Genomic DNA, 15,706 nt, shown 5'->3' with positions numbered 1-15,706 from the left:
TAATTCTAGTAATTTTCAATTGCTAATTAACACTAAAATAGATCTCAAAAGTTAATATTTTAATTTTACACTGCTTTATAAAATAGTTTTTTTGCATTTCCTGAACATTTTACATTTCCAGAGATGTGCCCTTTTCGAAATTGCATATTCAATTATATCTTCGTCTCGCAAAAGCCGAAAAGAGAATACGACTAGTTATCAAGTAATATTCAGTAAACTTACGAATTGAGAGATCGTTTATAGTCAAACGAGAATGCTACAGACTGCCAGCTAGAAATTTGGAGCGAAACAGCAAACCCGATTAACGATTTTTTTTTTAAATCTCTTGATTCTTTTCAGGATATTAGTGAGTCCCTGATGCATGTGCAAAATTATGAAGTAAATCGGAAGTCTGCGAAAATGACGTTCTAAGATTCCATTACATACATACCAATATAATAAAGGTGTGTTGAAAACAATTCTCCTCCAAGTCGCATTAATGCTTGGCAGCCCAAACGGTCAAGATGTCAGGCTAGCCCTCAATGCTCTATCTACCACACGTAACCACGTAATTAATCCTTTGGTCTATTCCAAAATGAGGTTGAATGATCTCAATGTATGTTCAAATTATCATGAAGTCCGTCAAGTGGTCATCGGTTTTTTGTCCGATAACAATTGCGACAGTTTCGTAATAGCCCCCTCAGGTCTCTTGTATAAATTTATAACGCCCTAAACGCATTATTACCAGTTTAACGATCATATAACAATGTGTTTTACGATTCATTTGTTTCAATGCATCGGCTGTCGACCGTGATTGCAGGATGGGGACTTACAACACTAAAAGTTGCGGTCAATTCAATTTGCCGGGGATCGCAATTAATTTTATTGTATCTCGAGATACTGGAATTAACGTTAATCATTACTGACATGCTGGGACAATTCGGCTTATCTATATATTAATACATGAAGCAAAAACTTTCTACCCCTTTTTACGAAAATTGCGCGGACGGAGGAGTATGAAATTTTCCACACTTATAGAGAATATAGAGAAGAAGTGCACAATGCTAATATTTTTTTTAAATAATGCATAAAAGATACATTAAATCAATAAAGAAAACATTACACATACTACGTACCATGTATTTGACGCACACACGCATGCATACTATTTATTGTCAAACTTTTGTTCTTGACGTCTGTTGTCAAATTGAGATTAAATATTGTTTGTCTTTATTAATATTTCTTATAGTGTAGTCTTGGCGAAATTTGTGATTATAGAAGTATAAAATACAATCATAATAGTGTACAAACTTACAATTCCAATTAATTATAGTCGAATTTCGACTACTGCGGGACCTCTCGTTAATTGATAAATAAGCTACTCGATTACTTTGAGAATGTCAAGACGCCACTAAATTAATATTATTTGATCGGTAAGCGGTGGTTTACTTAGTTTTGGAGCCTCACATTTGCTATTCGACTTGTAATAATAAATCTAGGCTATTCCATTAGCTAAGAATACGCATTATTTCATACATTTTCTAGTGGAAAATGCTGATTCAATTTTTTTCTTGGAACTAATCCGAATTAATGTGACATGGGGTCAGACCAGCTAGGAAGAAATAAAAATGCTAATGAAATAAGTACATAATAGGCTAAAATTACAGTGGGAGATGCGCAATAATGAAATCATTGAAAACAAAAAATAAATATCGTACGATACATAAATAAAATATAACCAAAGATGAACTAGTAACTACATGCGTAAAATAATAACAGATGTTGTCTGATTTGTAAATAAATAACTGAATGTCAATGTTTAGGAAATATTTTCATAGGAATAGGAATTAATTTCATAGGAATTTTATTTATTATCTGCGCCATATCAATATATTATATTTATTTTAAAGTTTTATTTCAATAAATATATACATATTTATTTTACTTTAATATATATACATATATTTAAATTTAAATAGTTTTATTAATTTATTATGAATACAGATGATGACTCTTTTTACTCTGCTAATAAATCTGCTTCCTCTACTAGCAGTGATGACAGCTTTTGCTCGATGGTTGCTACTACTAGGGAACTGATACGTGGTAAGTTTAATCTTGAAAATCGCGCTACTTTTAACGTTTGTCATGTAAACGCGCAAAGTATAGCTAGTCACTACAGTGAACTAGATGTAACTTTCACCGACGCCAACGTGCACGCCGTCCTTGTTTCTGAGAGCTGGCTCAAACCTCATCTTCCTTCCGCCGCATACCCCCTACCTGGATTTATTCTAATCCGAAATGATCGGGTGGACAGGAGAGGGGGTGGTGTGGCTATCTATCTCCAAGCCTCCTTTTCTTATAAAGTCATAGCCTCTTCCTCTTCCACGAGTTCCAATTCCGCTGAATACCTTTTCCTTGAGGTTTGGGTCAAGGGAGTCAAAACTTTACTTGGTGTGGTTTATTGTCCTCCCTCTGTTGATTACTTCTCCAGTCTTGACTCAACTCTGGAATCTTTAGGGTCAGATTACGCACACCACATCATCATGGGAGACTTCAACACCGACCTCCTTGTCCCTTTGTCCACTCGTTCCCGAAAACTCCTTGACCTTGTTGAGTCAGTCAGTTTACACATCCTCCCTTTACAAGCCACTCACCACAACATTGAAGGAGAGGATACCTGGCTTGACCTAATACTCACTTCCACTCCCAATCTTGTTCATTCTCACGGTCAGTTTCCTGCTCCTGGTTTCTCCCATCATGACCTCATTTACTTATCCTACGTCCTTAAACCTCCCAAATCCAAGCCTAAGGTTTTGCGCGTGCGTTGTTTTGGTCGCATGGATGGACGCAAGTTGTGTGAGGATGCTGCTAAAATTACTTGGGATGAACTGACGGCAGCTACATCTATTGACGAGAAGGTGACTATATTTAACGCTCAACTCCAGGCACTTTATGACACTTATGCTCCCGTCAGGAAATTCAAGTTGAAACGTCCTCTAGCACCTTGGATGACGAGTGAGGTTCGGATGGCGATGAAGCGTAGGGATCGGGCCTTGGCAAAATTCAGGAGACGCCGCACGGAGGAAAACTGTACATCATTTAAGGTTGCGAGGAATCGGTGTAATCAGATGGTACGGAACGCTAAGCGCCGCCATATTCTCGAAAATATAACCTCCGCTTCTTCAGCTAATATCTGGAAGTTCCTTAAGACTCTGGGTATTGGTAGAGAGAAGAATAAAGACTTCCAGGGGACCGTTGCCTTAGATGACCTTAACAGGCATTTCAGCGCATCTGCCGGCATTGATCATCAAGTCAAAAGTCTCACTATTGAATTTATAGCTGGGTTACCTAAACCAGACATTGACCCCTTCCAATTTTCTCCAATGACTTCAGATGATATTAAAAAGATTATCCTATCCATTAGATCTAATGCTGTTGGTTATGACAAAATCACCCGTCGCATGATTACCACAGCTTTAGACCATCTTATTCTCACCATAACCCACATCATTAATTTCTCCTTTAGTACCAACATGTTTCCCTCCCAATGGCGTAAGGCTTATGTCATTCCTCTTCCTAAAATACCGAATCCTACCCTTGTTACTCACTTCCGACCTATATCCATACTTCCTTTCCTATCTAAGGTTTTAGAAGCTTGTGCGCACAAACAACTGTCTAACTTTATTCATTCACACAATTTATTGAGTACATTGCAGTCCGGTTTCAGACCTTGCCACAGCACTACTACCGCACTCCTTAAAGTGATTGGCGATATTAGAGCAGGTATGGAGGACACAAAGGTTACGGTATTGGTTCTGATAGACTTCTCTCGCTTTTAATAACGTCAATCACGACATCCTCTTATCCATTCTCTTCCATCTTGGGATGTCATCTGGAGCATTGGATTGGTTCTCGTCCTATCTTCGAGGTCGTCAGCAGTCGATACACATCAACGAGTCTTCGTCTAGTTGGTGTGATCTGCACTCTGGCGTTCCTCAAGGCGGCATTCTTTCTCCTCTACTATTTTCAATTTTTATTAATCTCATTACCGAAAATCTTCAATGTGCGTACCATCTATATGCCGATGATTTGCAGCTTTATGCTCAGGCTGGAGTCGATAGTGTGTCTTCGGCAGTTGGAAAAATAAATAACGACCTGTCCTACATTAAATCCTGGTCTGACAGTTTCGGCATAAGCGTGAATCCCGCCAAATGTCAGGCTATTATTGTTGGAAGTCAACGCTTGTTATATCGGTTGGATATGGCATATGTCCCATCGGTTATATATGATGGCTCAACCATCAACTGGTGTTCAGTTGTAAAGGACCTAGGCCTACTTATTGACTCCAGTCTGAGTTGGCGAGCCCAGGTCATCTCCGTGTGTCAGCGAGTTACACTTACACTCCGTATGCTTTACCGCCTGAAGAATTTCCTTCCGCGCGAGACCAAGACAATGCTCGTTCAAACTTTGGTCTTCCCCATGATCGACTATGGTGATGTGTGCTATTTTGACCTGAATGCAGATCTACTCAATAAACTTAACCGGCTTCTCAATAACTGCATTCGATTTATTTATAATCTTCGGAAATACGATCACGTATCTTCTTATCGCTCCCAACTCAAATGGCTCCCCATTCGTCAACGCCGTAGCTTGCGTGCTCTCAGTACTCTTTACTCTTTGTTGCACTCCCCAAATCCACCTGCTTATTTAACTACTTCCTTTCAATACTTAGGGTCTGACCACAGCCGAAATCTTCGTTCATCTCACAATCTTCTTCTTCGCTGTCCTCCACATAGTTCTGACTTTTTACACTCTTCATTCACTATTCAGTCTATTCTTCTATGAAATGCGCTCCCACTCAAAATAAGGTCGGCCACTACACGTGAAGCGTTTAAGACGAAGGTTCGAGAACTGTTTCTCAGAGAGTTAGCAGAGTCATCTAATTGATAATATTTGTTTATATATGTTTTTATATGTATATATTTATGATACGTATATGTATATATATATGTATATCTATATATTTATGTATATGTATTTATTTAAGTACGAGTATTTGTATCTATAAATATTATGTATGTTATATATACACATATTATTATGTTTCAGTAATATCACCTTCACACTACACCTACCAAGCTTCATCTCTGCACTCCCCTAAGGTAGACTGTTAGAGAATGCCTATGGCATTAAGTCCGCCTTTATACTTTATAGTATAAGAAGTTATAAATAAATAAATAAATACCCATAGGTGACTGACCTCGTCGAAACCTACAGCAATCGATTATATTCGATTCGACTCGATTATCGAAATCGAGAATATGATCTTGTGTCTAAACTACCGATTATATTTGAATATATTTTCATAAGCGGCCTTGAAACATTACTACTCTATATACGAGGTTCGACTTATGGCGGCAGTGTCGTTCTTAATTCGTGCTTGTTTCACACATTGCTGGGACCACATGGATTGCGAACATTCATTCTGGAGCAATATAAAACAGGTTGAATATCAGATCCGTTTACATAGCATCAAGTGTGGCCTTAAATATGCCAGAAAAACATTATTAAACCATTTCGACAAAGGAACATTACTTTTTATGATAGAAAATACAAAAAAAATGACAGTTAAATACGAACCCTCGAAAAGGCGTTGTATTCCGTGTGCGTAAGACTCATTTGGTAGTGTTGCAGAATGAGATTAGTCCGATATTAACTCGCAACTTGAGTGTGATAAAAATAAATATTTCACTATTATTCAGCTCGTTTGTCGAGTAGCCAGCCGGCAATAAAATACACGTAAGTGGCTAACAAATAGTCGGCACAAGCGATTTTATTCATTTATTAGTGACATGTAAATTTCTTTGTGGCTGTAAAGTTTACAATGTTAAATTAGAACTCTTCATAAAATTATGTCGCGTTTGATAAACTGATTTTTGCGAAGTAGTTTAAAATAGTTAGCCTGAAATGGATGCAAAAGGCAAGAGACCGAAAAGAGTTGAGTGAGTTTGAGGGGATCTACACTAAGCATTGAGTGGACGTGGGTTGAAGAAGAAGAAAAATAAGTTGAGAAAGAACAACCGATGTCTGAGATGGCCACAAACATCCGCGGCGATATAGCTTCTCAAGAGGGTGTTCTATGCATATGTAACCGTTGGCATCCTGGAACTTGCCCGATCACCGTCCCCGCTGAACCCGTCGCTTGCGAGTTGCGACGAAGGTCTTGACGAGTAAATTAACCCATAGACACAGCCCACTGAGTATCTCGCCGGATCTTCTCAAAGGGTCGCGTTTCCGATCCGCTGGTAGATTCTGCGAAGCACTGCTCTTGCTAGGGCCAGTGTTAGCGACACTCCGGTTCGAACCTCGTGAGTTCACCTGTACGTCAAGGCGAAGCTGAAATGGCCTTTCAGGGCTATCAGCATAGGTAGGAGAAAAAAAAAGGAACTTGCATAGCTTCTTCCTTTTGGCAAGGGCCGATTTCGAAAGCTGTTTTTAGTACATGACCACCACTCGAAGACCCATTTCCGAATTACTTACTCGCCGACGGAATTATTGAAACTATTATAGAGGTTCTTTATTTATGTACTTAAACGTTCCGATATTAAATGGTTGTACGATTTCATTTCATTGACGTCGAAACGCAAGTCCACTTATTTTGAGACATGAAGGCGAATTCACAATTGAATTATATGTATATCGGATGTACCGCCCCGCTAATTGAAACACTTGACTATTTCACGGCAGATATAATTATAAAATTCATATATAAATGTAGGATTAGTAAGATTGAAACGTATGAAACGGAGCGTTAAGATGTGACTAAGAGAAGGAGAATAGAGAATGACAGACGGAATGGCAAAGAAAAGGGAGATGGCGAAGACGGTTGAATAAGCAAGGCGTAAAAAAGGTTTCAGATAATTTTTAATTATAATAACAGAACATTTTGGAACAATGGAATGTTTTATTTTATGCCGCGATCCCAATTCTACATAAATAATAATAAATTGTGATACCTATTGATGTCCCTTCTCACGCTTTGGGTAATTTGCCAATAAGTTTGCTTGTTTTGTAGTGTGTAGTATGGTGATAAAAAAAATATTATATTAATACAAGATCGCTCTTAGCGATAAGACTATTGTACAAATCAAACTGCCTAATGGCTGATTTTCAACGTAAGCTGTGTGTGTGGTTTAAAAGGTAGATAAATATGAAATCTATATAGGGTGGCCCATAAGTCCTTTGATATGAAAAAAAATTTATTAAAATAAAACTAATTACATTATGAATTAAATTTTTATTTACATAAAAAGCTTAAAAAACGGGAATTATTTTTTGAAAATAACATCTCCTAAATGTAATCCGTTGCGATCACGACACTCTTGCAAACGACGTCTAAAATTGTCGATGACTGCGCGGCACGTCACTGCTGAAATGCTTGTCATTTCTCTGCGGATGTTTTCTTTTAGGGCCTCAATTGACCGCGGGTTTGTGTCGTATACTTTAGCCTTAAGGTAGCCCCACAAAAAAAAATCCATCGGGGTCAGATCTGGACTACGTGGAGGCCAGGAAATGTCTCCTCTCTTAGAGATAACTTTGCCAGGAAAAAGTTGACAGATAACGGGCATAGCAGTGTTAGAGGTGTGAGAAGTGGCCCCATCCTGTTGAAACCACGTCCTGGCATTAAAGCCTGAAAAGTTTTGCAATTCTGGTATCAAAAACTCTTCGATCATAGCCACATATCGCTCCGACGTAACAGTAACTGCGCGCCCTCTGCCATCCTCAAAGAAGTAAGGCCCTAGGATACCATGGGCTGACATAGCGGCCCAAACAGTCACTTTCGGACTATGTAAGGGCTTCTGATGCTTAAGTTTTGGATTGATGGGGCTCCAATAGCGGCAATCTTGTTTACTAACATGCCCGTTAAGATGGAAATGAGCCTCGTCAGAGAACATTATGTTATTGAAGGAAGTAAACCGATTCAACATTTCATTCGCATAATTTTGTCTTTGAATACCGTCAGTTTCCTTTAATTCTTGAACCAACTGAATTTTGTAAGGGTGCATATGTAAATCTTTCTTCAAAATCCGTTGTAACGATGTCCTGGATACGTTTAATGCTCTGGCGCGCTTACGAGTTGACTGTGTCGGATTTTCGCGAATAGACTGTGTCACTGTGTCTATGTTTTGTTCCGTACGTGACGTCCTTGGGCGACCCAACCGCGGTTTATCTAACGTCGAACCGGTCTCCTCGAACTTAGCAACCCAGTTCTTAATCGTTTGAAGAGTTGGAGTGTCGTCAAAGTTGTGTAAACCTTTGTGTTCTCGAAATTTACGCCGCGCAACGGTTGCCGAATTGTCGTTTTTATAAAACTCGCGCACACAAAACGCACGATCCGCTCCGGTAAAACGCTCCATCGCGACTAAATTCCCAGAAACCGAAGTTACTCCCCCCGCTTCCCCTGCACCACTCACGCGCGCCCTGTTCGTTTTATTCAAATTTTACTTTTCAAAGGACTTATGGGCCACCCGTATAAAAATGAATTGCTGTTCGTTAGTCTCGCTAAAACTCGAAAACGCCTGGACCGCTTTGGCTAATTTTGATCTTGAATTATTTGTGGAAGTTCAGAGAAGGTTTAAAAGGTAGAAATAATAATAATAATAATAAATAAATAAATAAATATGAAATAAAAATAACAATTTTGTTTTTCCTTTGATGTGTCCCCCATCGGACGGATTCCTTTTGTTTGTTTAAAGTTTATTTTGTACAAAAGTTTATGCCTTTTATTTATCGATTGAGGCACTACGAAGTCTGCCGGGTTGGCTAGTGTGCAATAAAGAATACTTTCTCTCTCTATTTCCGTCTCTCACCGTCTTACCGTTTACGTAGTTTTTGGTAAAATTGATATCAAGTTTAGGAATATAGCCCACGTTAAAGTTATATTAAACTCTCTTAACTAGGGGCACTTAATATGTTGTACCGATAATTTTAAACAAGTACAGCATAGCGGCTTATGTAACTGCCAACAAATTCGTACAGAAAACCTTCGGTGTTCTTTCAGAGGCAATTTCCTTCGTGCATAAGTTAGTGTAGATGCTATCTGTTTGACATTTCACATCGTTAGCTTTAACGCCGATGATTTCCGGCTCTTAATTACGAGCAGCTCTCGTTAGAAAAGATTATCATAGTTTCTTGTGTGCGCGTATCGACTATTATCGACAAATATCGGTATACAGATACTCTGGTCTCTATCTAGTATATCTAACAATATTTTATTAATATTTTAAAAATGCCCATTTCAAAACGTCGAGATGTAAACAGGACTGAACTTTGTTAACTTATACTGAAATAACAAAATAGTGTGACATTATCGTTAATTTGTAAGTCATTTAATCTTTTCACAAATTTTACGACCATTTGAGAGATAAACCCAAATAATCGCGACAACTCTAAATTCTATGATTCATTTGATATTCAGTTCTTGCTTCTACTACTTCAGAATACTTATTATTCTTCTTCTAGTCCTTATCTCACATTATGTCGGGTCGTCGCAGCATGTTCTCTTATCATACTGCATAGGAATTTGGCATAAGTTTTACAATCAGTCGCCGTCTGACGTTAACCCTTCTTGGGTTATATCTCCTTAAATCCACATCATGGTATCATAGGGAAGGACATTTCTGTTTCTTCTCTCGGTGTTTCTTTGATTTGTATTTTATTGTTACAAATATTTACATTAAAATTTAGATATTCAAATACCAAAAAGATAAAATTAACTAATTTTATTCGTTTTTCTGTTTTTTATGCATCGGTACTGGGACGCGTGTTAGTGAAATGTCATACCATATTCAACTTGCAAATGATTTTTTTGCTTTATTTTAAAAATAATACATAATCCCAATGATTTCGTCATCATCAAAAAGACCACACATCGAATACGCCCACGGCGTTAATTAATACAAAAACTCACATCCCTACATTGCTATAAATTTCATATTTAATTTGATTAACGATCTTACGGATGGGTGGTCCTATTTCACAACACGTAAATAATGCGTGGGATAATTAATTAATTACATCGATGGAACTATCTACCTGTTCAATGTTCAATCTTCAATTAAATAGTTAACGGTTCAGTCGTTGGACGGTAGGTGATATTAATTACCATTCTATACCGAATACGTGCGTAAAATAAATAAACATAGAGGAATAAATGTTAGTGCTTTCTCCGGTACGCAGGTCATCGACGTAAACCACTTTTACTGTTTAATCTCCCGTTTATTATTTTCATTTTATTATTTCATGGACTACCATGGCGTTATACATCGACAATTTTTTATTATTGCTTAGATGGGTGGACGAGCTCACAGCCCACCTAGTATTAAGTGGTTACTGGAGCCCATATACATTCCCTTGAGATATAAGTTCTAAGGTCTCAGTATAGTTACAACGGATGCCCCACCCTTCAAACCGAAACGCATTACTGCTTCACGGCAGAAATAGGCAGGGTGGTGGTACCTACCCGCGCGGACTCACAAGAGGTCCCACCACCAGTAATTAAATGTAGTTTTTTGATGGTATAATTTTTTCTACTAAATAATTAAGCTCTCAGACTTGTAAAATTAATCAGGAATCTATTAAATTTGTATCGCATTTATGTCTGTGGATAAATCACTTATCGTAGCAACGTGCTTATTTCTTGTAACTTAATTTCTGCATTTCACCTTTAGAGAAGACTGCTATAAAGTTATGTTCAGACTTCAAGATAATCAAATCAAATCAAAATTTTTTTTATTCAACATAAATGAAAGTAGATACTTGTTGAACGTCAAAAGAACTACCGCCAATTCACAAGTACTAGCCTCCGTCCTGAGAAAAATTGGGAAGAAACTAAGCGGGCATGTCTTTTTTTTTTTAATATTTTTTTTTTTTTAATATAAGTTTTTTTGTTAAATATAGCTTTAGTTAGTGCTGTAAATCTTAGCTTTTAGCGCATGTTAGCTTTAAACGTATTTGAAAGTATTGAATACTGTGGGAGCAAAAGTAATTGCGGACTGAGACACTACCGAAGTGTCTTAACGTGTTTTGAGATAAATTGACGTTCGACATCCGCTAACTGTGGGAAAAGCGGACAGGTGTTGTCACTTATCGCCTTAAAGGCTCTTGTACTACTTAATTACTCGAAATACGAAAACGAATCGACTCTAAAGACCAGAGAATATAGTTTAAATCGCTCTAAACGAAATTCTGAGATAAGACCTTTGATGTTTAGATTCTTAAGATTTAAAAAGAAACGAGAGTTAATGAAATTGTTAATTCTGATTGCTGCCGTTATATTGAACTTAAATATTAACGTATGTACGACAAATCGTCGTAGGGCGACATCGTTAAAAAGATGTCCACATCCGATATTACTTGGTCGAAAAAAGGTAAATACATAGTTTTAGTAAGAATTTGTAGAGGATTTTTTTTTGTAATCATTATTTTTGAACCTAAAAGATGTAATTTTACTTTATGCTTTTATCAATATACGACATTCGAAAGCAATCACAGTAACATACGAACAAAAACAAAAACATTGATATAAGTATATTTATTAGATCAGCTCATATATATCTAACAAAAGGCTGCTGTCAATAACTAGAGGAGACTGGTTATGGACATCATACAAATTACTTACTAGTGGACAGTATTTACTGGTGGTAGGACCTCTTGTGAATCCGCGCGGGTAGGTACCACCACCCTGCCTATTTCTGCCGTGAAGCAGTAATGCGTTTCGTTTTGAAGCGTGGGGTAGCCGTTGTAACTATACTGAGACCTTAGAACTTATATCTCAAGGTGGGTGGCGCATTTACGTTGTAGATGTCTATGGGCTCGAGTAACCACTTAACACCAGATGGGCTATGAGCTCGTCCACCCATTTAAGCAATAAAAATAAACATAAAATAAATAAAACGCTATTATTGCTATTTTACGATTATCTACATTATTCTTCAAAATTAATTCAAAGGTTTAATGTAAGTGAAGTTTTGAATACATTTATCGATATTTTTTCACATTGATAAACTTCCTAACAAGAAATAAATTTATGCACTTGACTTCATAATGTAAGTTTATATTTTTAAATTTCATTATTAATCATCAAAGGTTATTGTTCAGGATCAGGACAGTTCAAGATTTTTTTTAATTAAAAAAAAAAGCTTTTCGTGATTCGATTGACAACAATGACTTAATAATTATGGGCGCTTAAAGAAAAGCATTTGTTGTTGTTTATTGTACATTTTACGGTTTTTTTTTATTAAGAAAAAAGCTTTTCCTGATTCGATTGACAATACTTAATAATTATGGGCGCTTAACGGAAAGCATAGTAACATATTATAGACATATTAAAACTAGTATTACGGTTTAATCCGGTCTTTTTATTTTCATTACATTACCACCGACGTTTGGAATACTTTACAGTTTCCGTGGTCACGAACCAGAGAATTATTAGTTGTTGACATTTGAATTTTATGCTAACTGCCTTCTATTTCCTTTTTTTTTTAAGGGATTTTATGACCTGGTAACTGAGACCTTTAAGTCATGTCTTATTTTAATTTATATTCTTAATTTTATGAAAAATGATAATATGGAGTGACATGAAATGAAGATGATTAATTTGAGATATTAATCAAATGGGATGAAATTAAATGAAATGAGATTATATGGGATGAAATATAATCTCAGTAAAATGGTGGTAATTTACTGAGATTTGGACTTTTTGGACTTTTTGGAGGAACCCTAAAAGCTACGTCCAGCAGATTTGTTTCATTTTCCCATATTTGTGCACTTTCACAGATATTAAACCGTTAATATACCATCGTTATTACACATTTAAAGCTGAAGAAATACTAAATAGACAAAATAAAACAAATCACACAACTTCACTCCTCGCGTTCCCGCCAAAAAGTCTCCCCTTCTATTTCTCGGATGAAAGTGTTACTAGACTTTTACGTTTGATTTGCTCAAATGAAATCGATGTGTAGTCGGTAATTTTTTTTTATTGCCCTTGTAGGCAGACGAACGTATGGCCCACCTGATGGTGACTGATTACCGTCGCCCATGGACTTCAGCAATGCCAGGGGCAGAGCCAGGCCGCTGCCTACAATTATTATTTTTAAGCTCACGGACGTCCAATGCTGGGTATAGGCCTTACCAGAGGTTCGCCACAATAACCGCTCCTGCATAGCTTGCATCCAGCTGATTCCCGTGACCTTCATGAAATGATATCGAGTAATGATAGGCTAATAAGAGACATATTTGCAATTCCACAAAAGAGCCACTTAAAGTTTAAATTTTCGAATAATATCATGACAAAAAAACTTCTTCAGATATTTGAACGGAGTCAACTTAATTGAAGTTCAATTAAAGACATCGAATTATTATAATACCAAATAAAACGGACATTTAATTACAAAGATAAATGTCGCGTATTAAGCGTATAGTCGTTTAAACCAAATAGCTTTTCACTCCTCGATATAATGACCACAAAAATGCGAGATTAAGCCGTAAAAGCAGTTTCATGTCTACGAGTCGCGAAAATCGAACTACTACTACTACCTTATACCTTTAAACGAGCAATTCTTGTAAATATATATATAATCTGAATCTCGGAAATTGCTCCAACGATTTTCATAAAATTTAGTATACAGGGGATTTCGGGGGCGATAGATCGATCTAGCTACGATTTATTTTCACAGAATCTTGTTTTATTCGTGTTTTCAATAATCAACTCTTCCCGACTATTTTTAGTCTCTCTAATCCTACTCCCCCTCTATTTTTCTTAATTGAGCGCAACTAACTGCTTTAAAGACACAACAAGATGGCGTTATCAAAAAAAAAAAAACAGAGCAAAGCTCGGTCATCGTCTAGTACTACAATAAGCAACACAAGCAGCGTCTTTCCCTAATCGCTTAGAGTCGCATTCTCACTTTCTTCGGACATGTGTCGCGACGGGGTGACTACTCAGTTGAGCGCCTTGTGGTGCACGGAATGATTGAGGGTACAAGACCGTGCGACAGATCACCGCTACGATGGACCTACCAAATAAATACAGCTCTAAACGGTCTCATCAACGAGTGCACTAGAAGGGCCGCGGTACTCGAGGAATGGCGACGTCTTGTGAAGCGCACCACCACTCGAAATGATGACCACGAACACTCTGCCAAACAAACCACTGAGAAGAAAAAGACTACTAGACTATTTTTTTATTTATTGCTTAGATGAGTCGACGAGCTCATAGCCCACCTGATGTTGACTGGTTACTCGAGCCCATCTACAACGTAAATGCGCCACCCACCTTGAGATAAAGTTCTAAGGTCTTACAACGGCTGCCTCGCCCTTCAAACCGAAACGCATTACTGCTTCACGGCAGAAATAATCGTGGTACCTACCCGCGCGGACTCACAAGAGGTCCCACCACCAGTAAGTACGCAAATTATAAGTCATACAATATCTGTCTCAGTGTCTTGGAATTAACTACGTGGGTATATGATCATCAGAAACGAGTGAACAAAGCGTGCGTGATACAGTGGGCCGCGAGCACGAGACTATTAAGCCTTGTAATTTAAAAAAAAGAATCCGAAAAAAACATAAGTGGTATGAGCATAAAAAGCCACGTGTGGAGCGTCCGTGGGAACGCTGCTCCCTCAAGAGATCTTACGAAAACGGGGGTATTGGGAGTGGCACACATGCCAGCTTCGCGTCAGTGCTAATATGGACATGCATTAATGAAAACAAAAAGCTATGAGCGGACCGTCAGGGATCTGAGTCATTCCACTAAAATTTTAGATGATTAAAAGAAAAATCATTTTTTTTTTAAAGTATTCTTCTTCTTCTGTGTCGGTATCTTAATTTCTGAAGATAGTATCCAAGATTGAAGATTTTCTCTCGGGCCATTCGTTACTCGATTCCTTTCCACATGCTTCTTCTATTCTGTAGACTTTGCTTCAGGTAGAGACATCATCATCATCATCATCATCATCAACAGCTCACAGTCGTCCACTGCTGGACATAGGCCTCTCCCATTCCACACCACTGAGCCCGGTCTGCGGCTCTCCTCATCCACTTCTTGAGACATGCCGTTGAGTAATGTTGTCAGTTTTGACAAAAGATTAGTAATCGATCCCGTGGTTTTTTCCCGCCGACATGACCTACTACTGTTAGCTTTTCGAGGTTCTCAGGTTTTCAGTGAGCAATTTGTCCAAAGTGGTAAAGTATGCGCTAACAGAATGTAGATAGCTTGGTTTTGCAGATATTTCTGAAAATAAAATTAAGTATTATGTATATTGGCAATAAGAAAGGAATGTATAAAATATAGTCCTCACTGACACTCAACTTCCAAACTGACACCCAACTTCCAAACTTAGTGACCTTTAAAGAGCTTTCACGGACGTGAAATTACGATATAAACGATTATTGATCCGTCAGAAGATCAAGATGTAACACTAATAATACGAACAAATCAAATAATGTAAAGCTTATTTAATGCAAGAGTAAATAATTCTATGTTTGCCACATCAGAGACGTTGAATCGTAAATGAATATGATAGTATCTGTAATTACCGGACGTCCTCTTGGAGTAGCTGCGGTTATTCGAACTATTAAGTTAATTGGCATTGTATAACTGAGATCATGGACTTGCTAGGCTTGTATACAAAAAAACCACCAAAAATTATTTTTGATTAGG

General features: G+C 37.6%; 1 protein-coding gene across 1 annotated transcript; it reads left to right on the top strand.

The window, feature by feature from the left end:
* Positions 1–2,051: 2,051 nt before the first annotated feature.
* LOC149503300 (uncharacterized) lies at positions 2,052–3,818 on the top strand. Its single transcript, XM_089738765.1, has one exon. The coding sequence runs from the start codon at positions 2,052–2,054 to the stop codon at positions 3,816–3,818; it is 1,767 nt and encodes a 588-aa protein (XP_089594891.1).
* The last annotated feature ends 11,888 nt before the right edge of the window (positions 3,819–15,706 follow it).

Source organism: Bombyx mandarina, chromosome 03 (assembly GCF_030267445.1).
Source record: "Bombyx mandarina strain Sakado chromosome 03, ASM3026744v2".
In the NCBI taxonomy this organism is placed as follows: Eukaryota; Metazoa; Arthropoda; class Insecta; order Lepidoptera; family Bombycidae; genus Bombyx; species Bombyx mandarina.
The sequence above is the reverse complement of the archived record's forward strand: the minus strand, read 5'-3'. Positions and strand labels throughout refer to the sequence as shown.